A 24,237-nucleotide genomic window follows, 5' to 3' on the forward strand; every position below is an offset into this window, starting at 1 on the left:
GGACACCAAAATGGTGGACAGGAGCATGCGATCGCTGTGTGGAAGCTGGAAACTCCAGACTGCTACCGGTCACTCATGAATCAGTTTGGAGTCAGGAAGTCCATCATTGGGGTTGCATTAACACAGAGTGCAGGGCCATTAATTGCATTCTGCTATGAAGAACTGACACTCTTGGAAACATGAGATAGCGGATGACTTTGCAGCAATGGGATTCCCTAACTGGCTCCTCCTCAATTGCTTTCTTATCTGGTGGAGGCGCTCCACCAGCGTGTAGGGGGTTCCCCTGAAGGCTACATCTGCAGACGCACAAGAAACAATAAACAGAAGCATGATTTCAATGCTGTGCATGCATTAACATCATTGTAATAAAATGCACCTCTTTTTAGATATGAATCAGTTTCTCATGGTCTCTTGGCAAGCGCACAGCTCAGCGAACGTCCTAAATATGGGGAGTTCAACCTGGGCCGGCGGGATGCGTGCTCAAGATGGGGCAAACTGCCTAGGTGTTTTTTTTAAGGGGATCTCTGCAGACAACTAGGGACAATATTGTAAATTCTGCCACCATCTTCCACCGATGGGGGTCACTGAAGGCAACCTCTCTCTCCTGAGGGTAAGCAAGGATGCATGCGTACATCTCTTGCATGCTTGCAGCTCAGACCGAGTCCCTTTGCTGCTTGCCAATTTGCACAGGAAAGTTTCCTACAACGGGAGAAGGAACAAAGCAGCTCTGCCAAGGAACCTTCAGCAGAGGATTGGTGAGTACCTCCAGGAAAGTTTCCTAGAGATCTCTCTGGAAGATTCCTGTGAAATCTTGGTGTGCCGCACAGAGGAATGTGTGGCACACGCAAACACAGCTAGTCTTGTAAATTTCTATCCCTTTCCCCATTTCTAGAATATACAGAGCAAAGGACAGCTCTACTTTAGATAACCTCAGATAACCAAGCAGCATCAACTCAAAAAGATCACTTACCAAAGCTCCCTTTTCCTGCATCATGCGCACCAGAGACGGACTGCTGGGGCTGGTTAGACCCTCTGAGTGGAAAAGAGATTCTGACTCACTGCGCCACTGGACAACCCTGCTGTGTGCTCCACATCCTCCTCCAACTCTACCTCTTCATCCATAACTTTGTCCTTGGGGTTGATTCTGCTGTCCACTGTCTCTAGTTACACCGAAGTATCTACAGGGCTCTTGAGGGTGGAGGTGGGGTCACGACCAAGGACGCCTAGCTCCTTATAGAAGCAGCAGGTCTTCAGCACAGCACCAGAGCAACCGTTTGACTCCACTGCCTTCTGGTATGCCTGCCTCAGCTCATTTATCTTCACATGGCACTGATGCATGTCCCATTTGTAGCCTGTCTTCAACACGCCATGAGAAGTCTGACCATAGGTACTGAAGTTCCTATGGCTGGAGCACAGCTGGGACTGCATCCAACAACTCAGATGTGCTCCAAGCAGGAGAGTATTTGCTGCATGACACTGCCATGGTCAGATGGGAAGATGCTATGTTTGCTGCCCACACCAAGCAAACAGGAAGTTGAATTTCAAAAATTCCCAGGCCTTTTAAAGGGGGAAGGGCGGATGCCTGTGCTCCTGAGTGCAGGGCAGCGGAGTTCAAACTGCTGACAAGAGCAATCAGGGCGGGCATTGTGGGACACCTCCTGGAGGCCATTTACAGCAACATAATCAAACAATGTCTAGAGTGACACTTTTTCTACCTAACTTTGCTGCAAAAAGTTTTCTACCTAACTTTGCTCTACACCTCTCATTGAGGTGGTTTTATTTTGTTGGCAAAGCAGGAGAATTTTGTCAGCGGAAGGAGCATTGTAGTGTGTACACCTGCACTGTTTCGGTGAAGAAAGCTGACTTTCATCAACAAAACTCTGTAATGTAGACATGGCCTTACTTGGGTGAAAACTGCAAACTGACTCGTCTTCACTAGGATTTTACCTTGTGTTGGCTACCATATATTAGCGAACTTGTATAAAAAATTAGAAATATTTTTTTTAAAAGAAAGCTTTGATTCTGGAACATAATTCTGTGCTCAGAGTATCATGAGACATGTGGGACCCAGCAAGAATAAATTATCTAATGCACAGTCCAAGTTTTATCAAGCTTACTGTATCCTGGCCAAAGCTAAAGCTCTTTTCCTCACTGGACTGCTTGCAAGAGGGAGAGTCAAGGGCTTGGCTGAATATTTCTCAAGACAAGACCCAGTCCTTTAACCGTTAAGTTTTTGGACTCTTTGTAAAGAACAATTTGACATTTTGCTTTTCTCAACCAAGAAAGAACTGCTCATCTGTTGCTTAAGAATAAGAATGAAATAAAAGGAGAAATGTTGGCAGTTGCAACTGCCTTCATTATTAAGCTGTAAGAAAACTAGGCGGATTAAAAAAATAGTCATTACAGAAAAGCAGCAGTTAATCCCTGCCCTACTTGAAACAGACTTGTCACTGGAGTAATTTAATAGCTCTAGACTGGTGGATCCTACGCAGTAATGCAATTGATTTTTGACTACACTTGCTCCTTGCTGTTTTGAAACTTTGCATTAGCTTAATTTAAACAAAATTGAGGTTTTTAATGAAATAAACAAAACGTACACCAGACCATGTTATTTCAAGATTGAATTCCATTTACTTTAAACTGTCTCATTCAGTTTAACGCACTTTAGATTTCAGAATAGACAACACCAACTGCATAAAATATTGTCTTGTTGTCTTTCTTTAAAATGGTTATCTTTTTAGGTGTGGGGCCATGACTACTTCTGCATTTAAAAAGGGATTGGGATATTTTGCACACTACTGTCAAGTTAATCAACTTGGTTTGGTTAATGTATCATAGCACAATGTTTTAATTTCACTCAGTTCACATTCTTCTTGACAGGCAAACTACTAGACTCACCAAAAGTAAACAGACAACATCATGATGTATGAGGCCGGTAAAGTGCCATCCTGTAGCCAGATTTTGTGTGGAACTAGGTTTGAATAAGATTTGTTTCAAACAGTGGTTATAAAATTGGAAAGGACAACAATGGCCTTTTAAAATATAACCGAGGAGCCTAAGGGAAGCAGCCTTGATCTATCCAGATCCTCCTGAATAACTGTTCTCAAAACTGTGTTTTATATAAATATACATGTATTTATACATATCAGCAACATGGAACGTGAAAAACTGTCAGGCTGAACACGTAAACATACATCAGGAAATTTTAAAGTTGAATGCTCAACCTTAATGCTGCAACTTTGTGTCTACGTGTTTAGAGTTCATTATATAATAATATTTTTCCAACAGAGCATAATATATTGTACAGGTAAAACTGCACATGTACAGCATCTTGCAATTTACCATTCTTCAGTACTCATCCTTGTATGTTTCTGGTTTATGTAAATTTTCTAATATATGCATTTTGTCAGTATGGGTGACTACATGTTCAATATTAGTTATCCCTTGGAGACAAATTTCTAAACAGTAATTTGTTAGTGCAGTACCTCAAGCTGTTGCTCAATACAAATGAAGTCTACTTTTCCACTTGTATTTCATGATTCCTTGTTTTACTGAGCCATGTCTAGTTAAGTTTTATGGCAGGTCAGAATACAAGTAACACTAAATATTTTCAGCATATATTGGATTTTCTTTCTTTTAAAAATTCTTAAATATTTGAGTGGAAATAGATACACTTGTACACACTATGGATTTGAATGTTAAACATTTATATTTATACCAATAAAATGAATATTAGGTTTTTCTGTAAAACATCCCAAAACTGTGTGCAAGTTTCACAAGTATTAAATATTTAACTGTATAAATTACCACAGGGAGCTATTACAACATGTATTAATGAAGCAGCACTGATAATCTAATCACAGAAAGAATTTGGGGTTTAGAATTAAATTACAATGCTTTGTATGCTAACACATTTTCACTTACTCTGTGCTATACTTCACTCTTTAGTAAGTTAGATCTAAGTATGGTTTACCATGTAATATTCAAACAGTACAATATCATGAACTGGCCTACACAAAGTTGTACCTCCTACTGGAAGATGGTAAGTGTACTTAAGTGGTTGTGTGAAATGCGACAGACTGTCGAAAGACAAGCACAAAGGCAAGTAAAGATATGTATATAACTAATGTTGGTATTTCTTCACATAACTGTGCAACCTGACATTAGCATATACATTTTGTTGTTTTTAAGGCAAAATACTAAAAAGGTGATACTTCAGGCTCCAGGGCTTTAAAAAAATGAGCGTAAATTCTTTGAGTCAGGAATGATTTGGTTATATGCTATAAGCCACCCTTGATCAAGGCTGCAGAAAGACAAATGTCACTGGACAAGAATGCCCTTTACAGGACCCAGGGTTTCCCAAAACACGTATCATAGGCTATGACTCATTTCCTGCTTGAATCACTTAAGGCCTTCTGATTCCTATACTGTCACTGCATTGAGTAGCTAGGGTTAGCTGATAAGACACAAAATTCCTTTTAACAACAAGAAGTCCAAAAATATATATTTAAACAGTCCCCTAATCAAGACTTTAGTTCCACACAGACTTGAGAACAGTTAAGCCTTGTTTACCTTAGAAATGTTCATGACTTGTGTGCCATAGTTAACATTCCACCAATGGTGGAACCTCTGGTGTAAATAGGGGAAAAGTTCTTCTACTATCATGCTCTGAGCAGGGTTAAAGACACTGGTAAAAAGGTCTGAATCTTGACCTTGTCTATACCAGTACTGATGATGCACTGTTTGGAATAATATGTATGAAAGTCTTCAACACAGAAACATCTTTAAAATTTACACTCTGATTGTTCCAAAGACTGACCCAGGGCAATGCCTCAGAGCTCAGATGCCCTACTGTAGACCTCTATTCAGGCTTTTAAAAGGCAAGTGGATCACCTGATTTCAGGTTTTTGGGAACTGTTGCATTTCCACTCATATCCCTTTCATGAAAAGTGCTATATAAAAGAGATAACTAGTAGTCTTATTTCCTTAACTTCAGATGCATCTAACTGAAGATTCAGCTTTTCCTCAGGCATTCCACCTCCTTGGATAGGGGTAGAAATGAAACCAGAGTGGGAAGGAAGACAGACAAAAGGAAAAGTCTTGGATGAACAGAACTCTCCCCCCCACATCAGGAACTTCATCCTCAGTTCCCTAACCAAAGAAGAGTGGCAAAAAGTTTTCTTTTGCGCCACTTAAATAATCCAAAACAAATATACACATATAGCATTCTCTCAAGTATGATTTTCATAATTTAGTCAAATGTAAAACAATTTCATCTAGAATGTGTGTGTATTGCTCCTCTGAGGACTATTTTCATACCAAAGATGCAACTCTAAAATTGCAGCCACTTTAAATGTAAGGCCTGTTAAAAAGCAAGCAAATCAAGATTTTTTACAGCCTTTTCTCCCTCAGAAGTGGATGAACATTCAAGAAAATACAACTTCATAAACAGAGCATGAAAAATGTAATGTTTAAACATTGTTGAAAGTTATGACAGTTTGAAAATAGGACTTTATTATGGAAACCGTTGTACAACCTTAAATGGTTGCATCTGTCCTACTATATAAAGTATATACAAACAATCTGGAGAATAAAAATGTCAGTAATAGTTCAAGATGTTACAGATAGATTGTTAACTATAATAGACTATGCATAGATTTCTGGACCTTAAAAATTAGAAATTTTGTAAGTATAGGTGATACAGAGTACTAGAAAACTCTTCAGAAATTAAAGTAAGGGTTTCTTATTTCAAATAAGGTACTTAACTAGAGTGGCAGAACAATTTATATAGCTGAGCTCACGTTTTGGAAAAGATGACTGCCTGGTAAAGGAAAGGGAGTGATCATGAACATATTCTATATTTATCCTCTGTGCCCTTGTGTGCTCACTGCATTCAAGAGTAAAATGTAGACAACACATTATTCATATAATCAGGACCCATAGTGCAAAACTCTCATACACCAAATGACTTATAAGAATATACATAAAATGATGGGGCATTAAACAACTTGTGCTATCCATCTTGCTTATTTAAAACATTTAATTGGTGTGGGTATGATGAAGAGAAACCTTTTACAATGAATAAAGATGACCATCTTCAGTAGGGATCCATTAAAAATATAAATCGTAAAATTCTCAAACAATAGTTTACTGATTGTAGGTAAGTTTTTTCTGCTCTATCCATTCCTTCTCAAAACCACAAAGTGATGGAGGCAACAAGGAAGCATACACAGTTATGTGCAACAAGACTGTTTCTTACTGTTTAATCATGAGAAAGACTGCCTTATTCTTACCTGATACTCTCATGTTCTTTAATAAAATCATTTATAATAGTGTGAAAAATAATGTTAACACTCTTACTCCATACTTCTTGGTGCCCTGCAACATTAAGGATAGTTTTGACTTTGAGCAGCTGACCAAGCTGATCAGTGAGACTAAAAAAATCCTTTGTTTTCTATACATGGTAAGCTTTCAGCTTTGTTTCAAAAGTCATATCCAGAAGACAAACTCTTTAGGCCTGCTTAACATAATGATGAGGTATACTTAGGAGGTAGAGATTAAATAAAGAATTTGAGTTTGTAAGTGTTTTAATTAAATAACAGTAAACAATGCAGTTATTTGAAGAATTCATGTTACATCTGAGTAAAAGTAAACTGAAGTGTGGTCTACATCTAAAACATAGATCAACCTAGATATGTTGCCCAAAAGTGTGAAAAATTCACACCCATGAGACACAAGCTGAAACAAGAAGCTGGCAGCATTATCTCCCATAAATGTAAACAAACTTGTTTGTTTGAGCGATGGGCTGAACAAGAAGTAGGACTGAGTGGATCTGTAGGCTCTAAAGTGATTGTACTACAGTACTTGTATTAGGTGAATTGAAAAATACTATTATTTTTTATACAAAACACTTGCACTGTAAAAAACAAAAATATAAAGTGAGCAGTGTACACTTTATATTCTTTGTGATAACTGAAATCAATATATTTCAAAAGGTAGAAAATATCCAAACCTATTTAAATAAATGGTATTCTATCATTGTTTAACAGTGTGATTTATCACACTATTAATTTTTTTAATCGCTTTACAGCCTTAGTAAAGACATAAGATTTCACTGTATAATATAACCAAGACATGTTCCAACACGTTCTGGAGGTCAGTCACAAATAAGGTCCCCAGAGACAAAAGGCTAGCCAAATGCCTCAGCCAGGTGTCAACAAGACCAAATGGACCACCACCTGGCCACTCCTCGGCATGAGAAATGGTGCAGGTTACAAAAAAAGAAATCTACATTTTGACAAAGAAGCAGTTTAAGGTTTTTGGCCACACTGACTTTGTCTCCTGAACATCAGGTGGAGATGATTCTTGTGAAAGAGAAAGGGCTATAAAAAGAGAGGGCAGATGGCCCAAATCATCTCTCCCTAGCTCTCTGCCCACAGCATCATCAACACCTGAAGAACAACAGAAGCAGCACTGGACTGGAAGAGAGATCCTGACTGAAAGAGGTTGTCAGTAAGACTGCTGGAACATGTGGTGAGAGAGATCTTTGCTTTATATTCATTTAGCTTAAGTTAGGTGTTGGTTACAAAGAAATAAAAGGTAAAATGCAGCTAAGTCTGAATTATATACCTCATTACTTGTAGTCACTTAAAAGCTATCTTTCTGTAGTTCATAGTTGTTTTGTTGTTTTATCTACACCAATACATTTGGGTTGAAGTGTCCGGGAAATTCCATTTGGGATAACAAGATTTTTGCATATAATTTTCTATTAATAAATAACTGACTTTATATGAACTTATATTGTCCAGGAGGGTGCTCTGCAATACAAGATGCACACTTCTGGGGGGAAGTTTAGGACTGGAAGTTTGCTGGTGTTGTCCTGCAGTGCAATTCATGGGTGGCTGGCTACAGCAGGGAGTGATTTACATGCCAGAGACAGTGTGAGAGCAGACCAGAAGTGATTGCTCTCATAACAAAGTAGTGTAAAAGGCACCCCAGGTTGTGGAATTGACGGGACACAGTTGTCTATCAGTCCAGATTGTACCATAGGCAATGACACAGTGTCACCCTGCAAAGAGTAACTGGGCTGGTGAGAGCCAGCATGAAACCTTATGCTTGTGGGCTTCCTACTGGTATCCAGGATCTGAACTATATCTGCACTGCATAAAGATCCCCACCGAAGGTTACAGGGCAGCCAGTGACAGAATCCGTTGCTAGTCTCAGTGGACCGCAAAACATCATAACATGTATAAAGGCATAAAAGTGCTTTTGCTGGTATAGCTTATTTTGCTTGGGGAAACAGTATAAGCTATACCATCAAAAGTACTTTTTGCCAATATAAGCTGCATCTATATTAGGTGGGTTTCCCAGTATAACTGTACCAGCAAACATTTTCTAGTGTAGATTAGGTTTAGTAGAAAATTTGGAAAAATTGGAGACTGTGGCTGTTCTGGACAACTTTCTCTCTCTTTCAACCCAAAAAGCAATGGTAGAGAGAAGAATGGGCTTTGTTAGGCCAAGGAAATTTTATCACTTTGTATACCTATGCTATGCCAGCAAAAATGCCAAGTCAAAAATGAAGTTGAGAAACTCTTGTTGCCTTCATATAGAGCAAAACAGGATTTGGATTTTCTGAATTCTGATAAGAAAAACAGTACAGGTCCTGTAAATATCTAACATGAGCTAAAGTTTTGTCACCCTAGACCTGGGACAATAACTGGACAAAACAAGACGCATGAACATTTTTGAAGAACTAAAATATTTGCAAGACAATTTTTTCTGATGAATAATTGTATACAGAAATAGGATCCTGCACTTAGACCAAGAGATTGTAGGGAGCAGACTTATTGGCAGAGCTTTCTCTAGAGGCACCTGGGTGGAAAACACTGCCTAGATGTTAGGAAAGTTCATATCCTTCTGTAAGTTAATGAAGTTTTAAGCAATTTTCTTCTCGCAAGCCAAGATGGCAGATTAAACTGGAAGTGGGTCCTGGCCACTTCTGATTGATTCAGAGGGCTAAGTGGGGCATTCTTGCAGTTAAATTAGTCATGCATACTCGTAAAATACAGGATCCTTAACAGTGAATTTTAGGAGTACAGCAAGACCAACCCATGAACAACGTTATGTACACCAAAGGCTTGTTTACCCATAATCCGAACACCAAATTAAATAAATCAGTTTAGAAAGTGATTTGATGAAACCTGTTATGTGGTAGCTCCTAATTTCAGTTTGAGTTCCTTATATCGATTTAGTTTAAATCAGTTAGTCATTGAATTAAATAAATATATGGCCTTTTAATCTGAAACAAGAGAGACCACATAAGGGGTTTCACCAGTTTAACCAAATCACTTTCTAAACCAATTTACCTTGTAGCTACAACTGTGAGTAGACCATCCCTCAGAATGATTTTCCAAAGAGTCAGACCTTGACCAAATCAAAGAATTTGCATCAGAACTATTTTTTTTCCTTTAAAAAATATATATATATTTTCACTGAGGGCCATTCTCCCTGAAAAATTTCAAATATATAAAAACAATAGGGAAAGTTTTTTCCCCTCCACTCTCTTCATACTCAGAAGTAACTTAATTGCTTTTGTTCAAACTCCCTCAACAATTAACCCCCCAGCACACAGCAAACCAGGGGAAAAAATTCTGCCTAAAAAGTGGAAGTTTTGAGTGACTGAAAACTAACTAGAATGAAAAGCCTTATCCAACCTTAACCATCCCTATGAGAAAGGCCAGCAGCAATCTCCAGTTATGTAGCCTCTCTGATCTAGCTGGGAGAGATTTGCAGTGGGAATATTAGTTTTTAATTGACTATTGAGAAGTTTTACCTAACTAGTATGAAAGATATTTCTAAATGTTATTTAGAAGTTCCGTAAGTTAATGAACCTGAATGCATGGATAGCCCATTTCAACCCGCCAGGGCTAAGACAACATGAGCAAATCAGTACAAATGCTTCCAGTACCAGAAAATTTTACTATTTATTGAACTGGGATAACTCTTGTTACTATATTCCAATGACATGGCTGTTTTATTGCAAACTTCAAAAGACCTCTGCTAGTTATGATCCTGTTTTTCTTTTTAGTGCACTTTAAGACCCGGTTCTCAATTGGAATAAGATCATCATCATCATATTTGGGAAAAATCCTCTTGAAATTGAGTGGAAGATAGAAGGCCACCTTGTAGAACAAGTCTCTGCTTTTACTTATTTAGGGAAAAAGTTTCATCATCTGGGCCATTCGTCACATTATCACAAAGACTTAAAACAAAAGGCCCTTAGTTCTGCTCAAGGGGTGTGCTCTGTTCTACCTGCTTGCATGGGGGAACAGAGTTTCCCCAGTGCCAAGAATTTTTAATGCTGAAATAATAAGGCAGATACTCTGTGTGGTCAAAGTTTGCTTTAGAGGCCAAGTTTCAGCCTTAGCGATCATTCAAATAATTTTCTGAGGAAACTTTATTCCTTCATTTTCTCACCCCCTCCGCCTTGTTTTTATGTGCCACGGTACGTGTTTTTATTAGTAGAACTGTACATAGTAGAGCTTGTACTGCTTTTCTTAAATTTTGGTTGAAGATCTGTACTTTTCCAGATTATAGATTGCCCCATCTTTGCCTTCAAGAGATAGAAGGAACAACCTGTGTATTGTTTCCATGGTATAAGACACTCCAATTTATTATAGCTAGCTTGAGTTTTTCTATTACTCAGCTATTGTCAATATATTTTAATCAGCATCATCAACTACTCCAACAGTGAAAGATATTACCTCAAAAAGAAGATCTGGCTATGATTCATAAGTCTAAGTTTGCCTTTGGGTTCTCTACTTTGAAGATGGTCACGTTTTTATTTTAATGAGTTATCAAATCCTCATTTAATCAAGATTCCAAACCATGGAAATTGCTATCCTTAGAGGCAGATATGAACAAGTTCCTTCACATCTTTATTTTTGCCCAGGTAAATCTAGAGTGTTGGAAGACCTACTTCATTATTTTTGAACTGCAGAATTTTTCAGCTTCAGAGAGCACAGTGGATTTTACCTCTTTGGTATTTTTTTTTTTTTACATCATTTAAAAAGATAATGTTTTAAGTATTTTCTCAATCCCTGGTAGTAGTTACATCAGTGGCAATTTTTGCTCTTTTAGCATTGCACCAAAGAAGAGTTTTTATGCGTTCTGATTGACATTTTAATTACATGAATGTTTCTGTTTTACATTGTGTATGTTTAACATTTTGTATGTGCAAAAGACATGTCATATGCAATCTAATAAAACTGAATTGAACTGGAATCATAAATTATTAGAAAGAGAAAAAGAACCCTACCATTAGCAGAAAAAAAATGTAACCCACAAATTAGATATCCTAAAGACTTCAACTACATTTTGTTAGGTTAATATATCCTGTATTAAATAAATTTATATTAATAAAATCAATCAAGTCATATGACCAATAGTAACAAATATGTTCAAGAAAAAAGTTTTAGGGGGTTACTTAAGCATATTTTGTCAACCGAAAATGAATTATGACAACTTAAAAGATGTTTCTAAATGTAAGCTATAGCAAGTAAGCAACCCGATCTTTGAGTTGCATTAAATACACAAGAAACACTAAATCTGATTTGTTTAGTGCTCTATTATAAATCTGCTGAAACATTGAGAATACGCACATTCACACAAAGGTTCCTAGGGTCTTAACAGTTACATAAAAAGATGTTTTAGTCTACTTAAATCCAGTTCAGAGAAAACTGGGCTGTGGAAGTAGTATGTTATTTCCCTTAAGCTTCTGACATTATGGTATCCATGAAAATTATGTTCACTCCAGGAATAAAAAACTACTATAAGAAGACACTTCTGAGTACTCTTCACTGCTTTTATGCAAAATAACAAATGTGGCTTGATTTAGATTCACTGGGTAAAAGGCTTTAAGAGACAGGATCTACTTAATTAACATGGTTTGGCTGCTAGTTTCAGAATGGAATTGTGACTGAACAGCTCTATTTGCCCCACCCCCTTTTGGATGCCAGATAAAGCTCTAATCACTTTTCAACAGATTTATTTATACTTGCTTTGTAATTTAACCATTTACTGGTATTCAAGATGTAGTTAATATATATACACACACACTCTACTAAAGCATGTTAATGACATTAGCAAAGCCTGGCATGCTCAAAAAGATTATTTGGAGGCGAGGGGAGGGGAGAGGAGTAGTTTTTCCAAAATGTGTTGGCATGAATTCATTGCTTTATAAATCACTAAATACAAATTGTCTTTAAAAGGCAACAGTTCTGTTTTATTGAAATAATTCAACATCCTTCCAATAATTTTAGTCAAATATGTATCCTGGCAGTTTCTAAACAGAGACGCATATGTCAAGGAGTTAAGATTGTGACGTACTCTAACACTTGGAACTAAGAAGTTTCTGTGCAACAGCCTCAGTGAACAAGCTGCAATACATATAGGATGTGTAGTTTAGATATCTCCCTCTCAAACTATAAATAGAAACAAGTGGAACTCCTCAGAAAATAAGAGCAATCCTACTCATAGATATCTGCCACTTTCCATTTTTTAAAATTGAGTAGTTTTAAGTAGTGTTAAAATATGTGAAAATTGACAGATTTTTGCATTCAACTAAAAAAGTTTGAGAGCGCACAAGTAACAAGACTGTGGAATTCCAAGTGTCATTCTGAATACTATAATCTAAATACCAAGATTCTCTAAAAATATTTTTAGTTTGAAAATTGTGAACAACTTCAGCATTTAAAAGTTTTGTTTTCTGAATGCAGAGACATCATCAAATTAGAAGTCACACTTTCTGCTGAAAAATGTGTACTTACTGTGGGGGGAGGAGGAGGGAGCGAAATCTCTTTTATTAGGTTTACTTCGTTGACATGCAAAATGCACAGTTTCACTTTTCTGTTGGTCAATTGCACTTTCTGCCTCATGCACTAGTATGACAACATCACTGGTGGTGCTCTCAGAGGAGCTCACTACATGATTTTACCCAGATCCTGCAGATAGTGTGTTTGTCACTAGCGGCTGAAACTGAAGAGGAGGCATGTGTGGGCACATGGAAAGGATGTGCCAGAGAACGTTTAGTGGTGTTGCTCTGGGGCCTGCCCACTCTCCCCTGCTGGAAAGACCATTATAATAATCAGAAGAAAATTAAAAAAAAACACTTATGAAGTTTCAAAAAAAAATTTGAGTCCATACATGCTATTTATGAGGGTGCTCTGCTATATCAGATTTGACTGAGATTTTCAAAACAATCTAAAGGATTTAGATACACATCATCCATTCATTTTCTTGGAAGATGTACCAATCCCCTATACCAATTTGAAAATCTCAACTTTGCTTTAAAAAAATAAAATCAAGTTTGTGTTCCTTTAACAGGATGTTGTTTACATACAAGAGTCCTGAAAACCAGACTCTGGAATTAGAACAAGTTTTCTGACTTTGGCTATATCTTACACTACGGACTATGTTGGCAAAACTTACGTTGCTCAGGTGTGTAAATATTACACCCGCCTGAGTGACATAAGCGCTTGTATGCACAGTGCCATGTTAGTGGGAGAGCTTCTCCCATCGACATACCTTCTGCCACTTGCGGAGGTGAGTTTTTATGCTGATGGGGGAAGCTCTTCAACAGATGCGCTGTAGCGGCACAGCAGTCTCGGTACAGCTACAGCACAGCAGCGCTGTACCTAGACATGGCCCTAGCGAAAAGGAAGGCATGCAAGAGATGCTACTTACAAAAACATTAATGGAAAGTGTTATTCCCTTTAACAATTTGGAAAAGAAACATAAGAAAATGCAAAATTGCTTCTGTCCAGAATAGCTGCTATTTGCTGGAGGATAAGGAATCCTTATAAGCCAGTGGTTCTCAACCACGATGCAGGGCCGCCTGGGGGTCCGTGAGCAGGTTTCAGGGGTCCGCCAAGCAGGGCTGGCATTAGACTTGCTGGGTCCCAGGGCAGAAAGCCAAAGCCCCACTCCCAGGGGCTAAAGCCCAGGGCTCCAAGCTCCACCACCCAGGGCTGAAGCCAAAGCCTGAGCAACTTAGCTTCGCAGGGCCCCCTGTGGCAAAGGGCCCAATGCAACTGCCCTGCTTGCTACCCCCTAACCCTGGCTTTTATATGCAGAAAAACAGTTGTTGTGGCACAGGTGGGCTGTGGTGGGGACGACGACAAAACTCTAAAAAGAAAAAGATTGAAAACCCCTGGTGTAAATGATCTTGTAGTCCCACTGAAATGCAGTATTTTAAACATGAAAACTTCTTGACTGAAACAACTAGTTACTTTCCAGCAACAATGCATCTGGTATCCTTTTTTCTACACTCTATCCCTATCCCATGAACCTGCTCAAGATATCACCTTCCTGCACCATGTCTGTTCCCTAATGAGCTTGAGGATGCAGTTCTCTCCTCGCCACCGAGAAACATCGAACATAATGGTCTGACCAAGTATGGCCAAAGGTCCATCCAGCCCAGTATCCAGTCTGCAGACAGTGGCCAATGCCAGGTGCCCCAGAGGGAGTGAACCTAACAGGTAATGATCAAGTGATCTCTCTCCTGCCATCCATCTCCACCTTCTGACAAACAAAGGGTAGGGACACCATTCCGTACCCATCCTGGCTAATAGGTTAAGTCCTTTAATGACTATCTAGTTCTCTTTTAAACCCTGTTATAGTCCTAGCCTTCACAACCTCCTCAGGCAAGGAGTTCCACAGGAACATGCCCGTCATGCACTCCATAAAACAAACTAGAGGCATTGACACCCTGTGTGAAACCCAAAGCCAGCAGAGAAGACTGTTTGAAGGCATGAGTTTATTTCTTGCCATTTATCTGATAGCGTCTTTATGAAACAAATTTAAAACTATTACAATGTAGGTTTCTTCTGTGAAGGTTCATCTAGTAAGTAGCCTATAAAAATATAGCTTATATTGCTATATTTCAACATTTTATATCAAGTCATTGAAACAAGTTAGGATAACCAACACACACATCCTTAAAAAAGGAAAACCTGGATAGCCCTGGGGCATTTAATTCGATCTGATGAGAGAACAAGATATTTTATTAAGGCAAATGGACTCATTAAAAATATCACAAGATCAGCACTCAAGCCACTATAAGAGACATTTAAGTCTATTTTACTTTTAAGTGTGATATTTTACAAAAAAGTAGCTAAGGAAAGAAAATTGAGCTTATGCTTGACTAGAGAAGCCTATCCCTTGATAGATTAAAAGCCAGACTGAACAAAACACTGGAAGGAAAAAAAAATGCAGGAGCAGGGAACAACTCAGCAGTGGCAGGCTGGAGGAGAGGGCGGGACCATGACCTAATAGGACTTTCCCATCTCCAGTTTCTATAATTCTTTGTGATGATCAGGATTTTCAGGTAGCCCAGTGCTGTCAATGTTTAGCTGTGTGACTGGGCACATCATAACCTATTTGCCTCAGTTTCCCAAAGTGTAAAATAGGCATAATACTTACCTATGTTAGAAAGATGCTTTTAGATCCTCAGACGACAGGCCTTATGGAAAGGCAAGCTTGCGATGCACTTATTTCAAGAAACTATACCATATGAGACTTAGCTGCCACTTCTCAAGTTTTCTCTTACCTTGAACACTTTACCAAAAGCACCATCTCCCAGCTCGCCTATAATCTCCCAGAACTCCTCCGGATTCAAGTCTCTCTTGACGTGCTCATATTGTTTCTTTTTCTTCTCGCCACCGAGCTTAAAGATTTTACGAAAGTTAAAGAAAGACATTTTTTCCTCCCTTAAAAAAAAAAAATGGTTCCAAAAAAAAAAACTGAAAGAAAACCGCAGAGGGTGGGAACAGCAGCAGCTCTCTGAGCAGCGTCTCACGATGTGTCACTCCACCTTCTGCAAGGGAAAAGCTAAGCAGTGTCTTGGCAAGTGTGCTGTCCCGCACGCGCCCCCCCCCCCCCCACGCCGCCGCGCGTGGAAAGCCCCCGGCCCGGGGGTGCTCCGCTGAGGCAGGGCGTGGGGCGAGATTCCCCCCGGCCCTCGGTGCTTAGAGGGCTGGGTTATTTCCCCGAATCGCTATTCGACAACAGCCGGCTGCGTGGCCGCCACACCGGCGACAAGCGCCCGGCTCCCTGCTCGCCCCGGGGACGGTGGCTTCAGCGTCCAAGGCTGAGTGGGGACGAAGCACGAACTTCCTCACTCACATCGTCGGTGGAGGCTCCTACCCCGCTGGAGACGGCGGGAGGGGGGGGGGGGCGGTAGCCGGCACCTGGGGCCGCCTCTCCCCGGGGTGGGAGTCACCTCCTCTCCCGGAGGGGCGCGGGGTCCCCCTGCGGCCCCGGAGGAGGGGGCTGTCCGGTCCCCCTAGTCACACAGGGGAGGGCGGCAGGGTCCCAGCGGCAGGAGACGGCGTCTCCCCGCTTCCTCCTCACAGGCGCAGAGCCCAGGCGGCCGATCTCCCTCCGGGCGGCAACCGGCGTCTCCTCGCTCAGGGCCGGCTGGGGGGGGAGGGGCGGAGCGTCAGGCTCCTCCAGCCGCGGCGGCGGCGGCGGCCTCCTTCTTCCCCCTCAGTCAGTCACTTAGTCACTCGCGCGCGCGCCTCTAGCCCCCGTCTCCGGACCCGTCTCTCGCGCCGCGCTCGCCCGGCCGGGCCTCACCTCTCTAGCGCCCCCCTCCCCCTTCCGCCGACTTTCCCCCTTTGGCGCATGCGCGCGGACAGCCGAGCCCGGAGACGTTTTCCCCCTCCTCTCACGCTCCCTGGCCGGCTGGAGAAAAGGGCGGGGTTAGAGGGCCAGCTTAAACGGCCGAACGGGCGGTAACGGCCTCTTCCACGTGATCCCGGAGAGCCCGCGAGGGGCCAATGGGAGCGCGCTGAGCTCTCAGACGGGTAAGAGGGTGGGTTTTTTTTCTCGGGGGGGTGGTTTTTTTCCTGAGTGCCTTGGGGGAGGGTGTACTCCCCTTTCCTGACCGTGCCCCCCCCAACTAGGGGGGAGGGGGAGACTCTCCCCTTTCCTGACCGTGCCCCCCCCAACTAGGGGGGAGGGGGAGACTCTCCCCTTTCCTGACCGTGCCCCCCCCCAACTAGGGGGGAGGGGGAGACTCTCCCCTTTCCTGACCGTGCCCCCCCCAACTCGGGGGGAGACTCTCCCCTTTCCTGACCGTGCCCCCCCCAACTAGGGGGGAGGGGGAGACTCTCCCCTTTCCTGACCGTGCCCCCCCCAACTAGGGGGGAGGGGGAGACTCTCCCCTTTCCTGACCGTGCCCCCCCAACTAGGGGGGAGACTCTCCCCTTTCCTGACCGTGCCCCCCCCCAACTAGGGGGGAGGGGGAGACTCTCCCCTTTCCTGACCGTGCCCCCCCAGTTGGCCCCTCCCTGACAGCCACGTGGGCAGGGGACGGGAGTTCCCTTTCCTCCCAGCTCCTTGCCTGGTAGGTTGAGGCAGGGTGTGGGTGGGTTCACCTCCATCCCCTGAGGGAGGGCACACGGCACAGGGTGTGATGGGAGAGTAGGGGGTTGTAAGTTTTGTGGGGCTGTTTAGCTGGAGCGGGGGGTTGTGCCAGAAGCTCTGGCCCTGTACTTTGTTTCTGAAGCAGAGTGGTTTCTAGACTAGCACTTGGTGCATTGGGGTCACAGCAAGGTGTGATGTCATTGCGTCCTATGGGTTTGGCACCTTACGGGGTTTAAGTAATGGACTAGACTTGCTTCTCCTGCTCCCCCACTCGCTGCATCAGGGATCCTGTTGTAATGCTACTATTTTTTATATGCCACAAAAAGTGTCAGGTGCTTCACACACAAAGAAGATACGCTGGCTGTCCTGAAGGGCTTACCATTCAAACAGACAACTCCTGAACCAGTGGGTCTCAAACTATTGTATTGGTGACCCCTTTCACACAGCAAGCCTCTGAGTGCACCCCCTCCCCCCCAAATTAAAAACACTTGTTTATATATTTAACACCATTATAAATGCTGGAGGCAAAGCGGGGTTTGGGGTGGAGGCTGACCCCCCCCATGTAAAACTGTGTGACCCCCTGAGGGGCCCTGACCCCCAGTTTTAGAACCCCTGTCCCAGACAATGGGTATGATGCAAGGGGAGGCAGGATGGCCTTGGGCTGAGACACTGGATTGGGACTTGAGGGAGCTGGATTCCCTTCTCTGCCTCCCACCTCGGTCACTTCCTGTGTGCCATTGGGCAAACTGTGTAGCATTTTTCAGAGTAGCAGCTGTGTTAGTCTGTATCCGCAAAAAGAAAAGGAGTACCTGTGGCACCTTAGAGACTAACAAATTTATTTGAGCATAAGCTTTCGTGAACTACAGCTCACTTCATCAGATGCATTTGATTCTCAGATGGGCCAAGCACCTCTAGTTGCTATTGGCTTAGATTGGGCATTCTGGATACTCAGGACCTCCAAAGATCAGACCCTTCATCTCTCTGTGCCTCAGTTCTCAGTCTAAAATGGGGAAGATGATGCATTCCTATCTCACGGGGTGGGCGTAGGGGATGAATATAAATTCATGCATGTCCATGAGGTACAGTACTAAGATATTACAGTGATTATATTAGTTTATAACCACTTAGGGCTTGCCTACACTTGAACTACTTCAGTGGCACAGCTGCAGCTGCTATAGTGCTTCAGTGTAGACACTATCTATGCTGACGAGAGGGATTCTCCTGTCGGCGTAAGTAATCCTACTCCCTGAGAGGCGGTAGCTAGGTTGATGGAAGAATTCACAGGAGTTTAAGCTGGCTTAAGTATGTCACTCAGGGATGTGGATTTTTCATACCTCTGAGCTATTTAGCTAACCCGACCTAATTTTATAGGGTAGACCAAGCCTCCAGATAGAAAAGCAGCTTGAGCAGTACTGTCAACAACTTCTTGTTAGTTACATTTTTTTTTTTTTGTCTCTCATCTGTTTTATTCTCTACTATGGGAAGGGCTAAGACTTATAATACACTTGAAAGAAGTATTATTTAAGGAGGGTCTTAGAAAATGATAACGTGGTGGGGCACATTAGGAAGATTTCATGGAATAAGGTACAACTAATATGGGAGAAGGGCATAGTGACGACTGGGGAAGTGGAATAAAAAGAAACAAGGGCAGAGAGGTAGGTAGGAGGTGAACTTGGCATGAAACTGTTTGTGGAGGAGTGGTAAACCTTTCAATTCCAGAAAGCTGCTGACATTGCATAATTAGTGATAAGAATATTAGTTATATTGCAGTAGTACTCAGGAACCCCTGGCATGGACTGGTGTCATATAGTGCCAGATGCTGCCCCAACAAAGAGCTTATAATCTAAATATTATCACAATGTCATACATGACCTAAGGTTCTATTACCAGTCCAGAATTATTTGCTATGAATAGCACTGACAGAATAAGGGACCTCCCAAATATTTCTGATTTTAGAAGAGATGGATGGTAATACTGATCTCCTTTGTTCAAGGAGAATATTGGGTTTTGTAGTTTCTCTCTGTGTTGACTCCTTCCCAATTCAGGTGGCAGGTACCAGAGCTGTGCTGCCCACTTATGGATGTGAGGTAGTGATAAAATGACAACAGCCATCCAGACTAGTCTCTGTTTTCCCACCACACGTGGATTCTGGTTGGCCAGTCACAGCTACCAGGTTCATTTGGAAGTTGCATGAAGATGGTTTGGAATTAAAACCGAGTGAGAAAGAAACTGTTATGGCTGAATATTTTTTTTAAAAATTGATTTTCCTGGGTTCTCAACGTTTTCTACCTTAAATTATGAAATCTCAGGATTTTAAAAGTCCAATTTTCCCTCAGGCTGAATAATAGCAAAGTCAGTTTGGTTTTAAAAATAAAAGTTGGATTTTTTTAAAAAGCATTTCTAGTGGCATTCAGTTATGTAAAAGCTTACTTTTTACAAAGACTCAGATTTGGCTCCAAACCAAGATTAACATCCTTTGAACCAGTCCACTGACAGGACATCAAAACAAGTGGAAAGTAAAAGCACAAGTTTTATCCTGTAGCCTAAAACCAGTCCACCTTCCATTTTCTTCAACAGAAGTTGGATTAAGCCCAAAAGCTTGTGTCAGAAGTAGGTGGGTCAAGCCCAAAGACAGAAACTTTTCTAGAGTTGCTTGAGGGTGAATGTAGTTGTGAGGATGGTCTGTTGGATAGAGCAGGGGTTAGGGAATTGGGACTCTTGTGTCCTGTGACTGACTAACTTTGTAAACAATTCACTTTACCCTTCTGTGCATCAGTTTATCCCTATGTAATATGGGTGTCATGAAATTGGAACTGCTCTGTAATAATTTATGAATATTGTATGTTGACCTGGTTCTAAGTCATTTATTCTATGAATATTTTGGTGTAGTTTAATATGGGTTGTAAGTAAAGACCAGCAGAGAGTGAAGAAATGGCTCAAGATAAATTACTTCTCTACAGATACTTGAGGGATGTTATGAGATAATACCAGGTCAGGAAAAGGTCCACACATACAGGAGATCAAAAGGTTTAAAAAAGGAACACATTCTGAAAAGAGAGGTAGGAGGAGAGGAGCATTTTGGGGCAACCAAACTAACATAGGCACCTTCTGGGATTTCTGAAAAAGTTAGGCCTTCCAAGGTTACCATCAGCGGATGGTAAGCCTTTAAGTCAGAGAGAAATAAGTGTAGATTGTTTTAAAACCTTTTTTTTCCTCTAAATGCATTGTTCCTACTGTTTAAAATAAACAATACTTTGGTTTTAAGAAGGCTGTCTGATCACAATGTATCACCGGTCACAGACTCCTGAAGGAAAGAAGTACTGCGGGTACTTAAATTCAGTCAGATGTACAAAATAAGAAGGAGGTGATGCAAAAGGTCCTGTAGCCCAGGGCCTGGTCTATGAGTGGGGAGAATTGCACAGTTCCAGCCCAGGACAGGTAAAGGCACAAGGCCTGAGACCTGGTACACTCAGAGACCAGAAGCATGGGGAGGCAGAGGTGCAGCCAGCCCCATAACCATGTCAATAGATAGAGAATTACACGTTATATAAAGCCCCAAATGTGCTTTGTGCTTTAGACTGGTATGTAGACAAGCTCCCTGCTTCCAAGTTCTAGAAGATCTACAGATCACATAAACTATGAAGTATGTGGTGAAGAGATGCCATAAAGACTCGGTGATTGAGCAATAAGGTTTGACATATTGTAGTTCCACTTTTTTCTTTTTCTTAATGTTTGTAAAGCAATTTCAGATCCTCAGATGAAAGGTTTTTTTAGTCATAGAAGATTAGGGTTGGAATCTCAGGGGATCATCTAGTCCAACCCTCTGCTCAAAGCAGGACCAACACCAACCAAATCATCCCAGCCAGGGCTTTGTCAAGCCGGGCCTTAAAAACCTCTAAGGACAGAGATTCCACTACCTCCCTAAGTCACCCATTCCAATGCTTCACCACCCTCCTAGTGAAACAGTGTTTCCTAATATCCAACCTAGATCTCCCCCACTGCAACTTGAAACCATTGCTCCTTGTTCTGTCATCTGCCACCACTGAGAACAGTCGAGCTCCATCCTCTTTGGAACCCTCTCTTCTGCAGATTAAATAAGCCCAGTTCCCTCAGCCTCTCCTCGTAAGTCATGTGCCCCAGCCCCCTGATCATTTTCATTGCCCTCCACTGGACTCTCCCCAATTTGTCCACATACTTTCTATAGTGGGAGGCCCAAAACTGAACGCAATACTTCAGATGTGGTCTCACCAGTGCCAAATAGAGAGGAATAATCACTTCCCTCGATCTGCTGGCAGTGCTCCTACTAATGCAGCCCAATATGCTGTTAGCCTTCTTGGCAACAAGGGCACACTGTTGACTTGTATCCAGCTTCTCGTCCACAGTAATCCCCAAGTCCTTTTCTGCAGAACTGCTGCTTAGCCAGTCGGTCCCCAGCCTGTAGCAGTGCATGGGATTCTTCCATCCTAAGTGCAGAACTCTGCGCTTGTCCTTGTTGAACCTCATTAGATTTCTTTTGGCCCAATTCTCAAATTTGTCTAGGTCACTCTAGACCCTATCCCTACCCTCCAGTGTATCTACCTTTTCCCCCAGCTTAGTGTTATCCACGAACTTGCTGAGAGTGCAATCTATCCCATCATCCAGATCATTAGTAAAGATGCTGAACAAAACCAGCCCCAGGACTGAACCCTGGGCCACTCCGCTTGATACCAGCTGCCAACTAGACATCGAGCCGTTGATCATTACCTGTTAGCCCGACAATCTAGCCAGCTTTCTATCCACGTTATAGTCCATTCATCCAATCCATACTTTTTTAACTTGCTGGCAAGAATACTGTGGGAGACCATATCAAAAGCTTTGCTAAAGTTAAGATATATCACGACCACTGCTTTCCTGCATCCACAGAGCCAGTTATCTCGTCATAGAAGGCAATCAGGTTGATCAGGCATGACTTGCCCTTGGTGAATCCATGTTGACTGTTTCTGATCACCTTCCTCTCCTCCAAGCGCTTCAAAATGGTTTCCTTGAGGACCTGTTCCGTGGTTTTTCCAGGGACTGAGGTGAGTCTGTATTTCCCTGGGTTCTCCTTCTTTCCTTTTTTAAAGATGGGCACTATGTTTGCCTTTTTCCAGTTGTCCGGGACCTCCCCCGAACGCCACAAGTTTTCAAAGATAATGGCCAATGGCTCTGCAGTCACATCAGCCAATTCCTTCAGCACCCTCGGATGCATTAGATCTGGACCCATGGACTTGTGCATGTCCAGCTTTTCTAAATAGTCCTTAACCTGTTCTTTCACCATTGCGGGCTGCTCACCTCTTCTCCATACTGTGTTGCCCAGGGCAGCAGTCTGGGAGCTGACCTTGTCTGTGAAGATCAAGGCAAAAAAACCATTGAGTACCTCCGCTTTTTCCACATCATCTGTGACTAGGTTGCCTCTCCCATTCATTAAGGGTCCCACACTTTCCCTGACCTTTTTCTTGTTGCTATCATACCTGTAGAAACCCTTCTTGTTACCTTTCACATCCCTTGCTAGCTGCAACTCCCATTGTGTTTTGGCCTTCCTGATTACACCCCTGCATGCTCAAGCAATATCTTTATACTCCTCCCTACTCATCTGACCAAGTCATGGAAAGTCTGAGAGACAAGTTTCTCTTCCCTTATTTCTGCTACAACAGAGTAATATCTTGCCAGCCAATCCTAAAAATATACACTATAATATGAAGGTTAAGTGACAGTAGCAAATCCTTCCCTATTTGTACTGATTTCCTGGTCTGGATTAGGGTATATGGAACTTAATCTGTTTTTGGAGGCAAGAGGTTTTTAGCAACTGTAAATGCTTCCAAATGCTAGAGATGAAAAGTAAAAGTGACCGATAGGTAAATTATAATTTCTCCTTCACTAATTTACTTCAGTAGCCTTTGAAAGTTATTTCACTGAAGCAGATTAATGTCAAGTCTTGCAAAAAGAAAACTATTTCAGTTCTGCATTGAGTACATTGACCTAGAAATATCTTTCACTCCTGATCCATCACTAAAACCCTAATTCCACTGCCACCGCCTTTGTTTTTGACTCTGAAGTCTCTCTCCTACTTTCTTATTCTAAAGCCTAAACTCTGTTTGCCCCCTTGACCTTATCCATTCTCACTTCCCGCTGTCCCTAGTTCCCCCTTTAATACTCCCCTTTAACTGCTCTCTCCTCTACTTCATTTTGTGCTCCCTGCATCAAGTTTAAACTAAAATATTCTGCAAACTAACATGACCCTCTAACTGCTGCTCTATTTCCTCTCTTACCTTTCCAAAATCCTTAACTGTGTAGTGTGGTTTTTTTTTTGTTTGTTTGTTTTTAAGTTTTGCTGTCTTGATTTCCTGTCCACCACTCTTTGGGTGATCTCTTCCAATCTGTCTAAGGTTTTCCATTGCCTCCACTCCACTGAAACTGCCCTGGCTAAGGTCACCAATTTTACTAGCTTCTAGCTAACTCTAAGGGATACATCTAGTCTCATCCTCCTGTATCTGTTTGCCACCTTTGACACTTAATCACAGTGTGACACCTTTTCTTGTTTTTTCTCAAGCCATACTGACTCTTCCTTCATGGCTTCCCCATTCTCAGAGTCCTGGCCAGTTGCTTCAGCTACCATCTTTATGAGGTAACTCCTAATTCTTCTCTTTAACACGCCCAACCCTTTCTTGAATCTCTAGCTGCCCCTCCGACATCTCTTCTTGGTATCAGCTGCCATCTCCAAAATTATTTCCATTGATCTCTCCAATATCTATCTTGTCTGTGTCATTTGACATTTTTCTTTACCCTTGTCCA

At 41.8% G+C, this 24,237-nt stretch overlaps 2 protein-coding genes across 14 annotated transcripts in view; one reads left to right on the plus strand and one right to left on the minus strand.

The window, feature by feature from the left end:
- SLK (STE20 like kinase) overlaps positions 1 to 16,621 on the minus strand; it is a 67,549-nt gene extending 50,928 nt beyond the window's left edge. Inside the window, exons 1-2 of one of the 3 annotated variants that reach the window (XM_075131087.1) lie at positions 16,183 to 16,619; positions 15,608 to 15,874 (exon numbers count right to left, since the gene is read on the minus strand). In XM_075131087.1, coding sequence (XP_074987188.1) covers positions 15,608 to 15,757 — 150 coding nt within the window. In that variant the 5' untranslated portion in view covers positions 15,758 to 15,874; positions 16,183 to 16,619. Of the gene's footprint in view, positions 1 to 15,607 lie in introns of all 3 variants that reach the window. The other 2 variants (XM_048856135.2, XM_048856134.2) reach the window with 2 other exon arrangements.
- A 55-nt stretch (positions 16,622 to 16,676) lies between these two features.
- Positions 16,677 to 24,237, plus strand: part of STN1 (STN1 subunit of CST complex) — a 67,727-nt gene continuing 60,166 nt past the window's right edge. For 2 of the 11 annotated variants that reach the window (XM_075131089.1, XM_075131088.1), the window contains exons 1-3: positions 16,677 to 16,865; positions 22,330 to 22,484; positions 23,996 to 24,070. The gene's annotated coding sequence lies outside the window, so the exon portion shown is untranslated. Of the gene's footprint in view, positions 16,866 to 21,022; positions 21,118 to 22,329; positions 22,485 to 23,995; positions 24,071 to 24,237 lie in introns of those variants that run through there. The other 9 variants (XM_048856144.2, XM_048856145.2, XM_048856146.2 and 6 more) reach the window with 8 other exon arrangements.

The sequence above is a fragment of the Caretta caretta genome, chromosome 7 (genome assembly GCF_965140235.1).
Source record: "Caretta caretta isolate rCarCar2 chromosome 7, rCarCar1.hap1, whole genome shotgun sequence".
Lineage (NCBI taxonomy): Eukaryota > Metazoa > Chordata > Testudines > Cheloniidae > Caretta > Caretta caretta.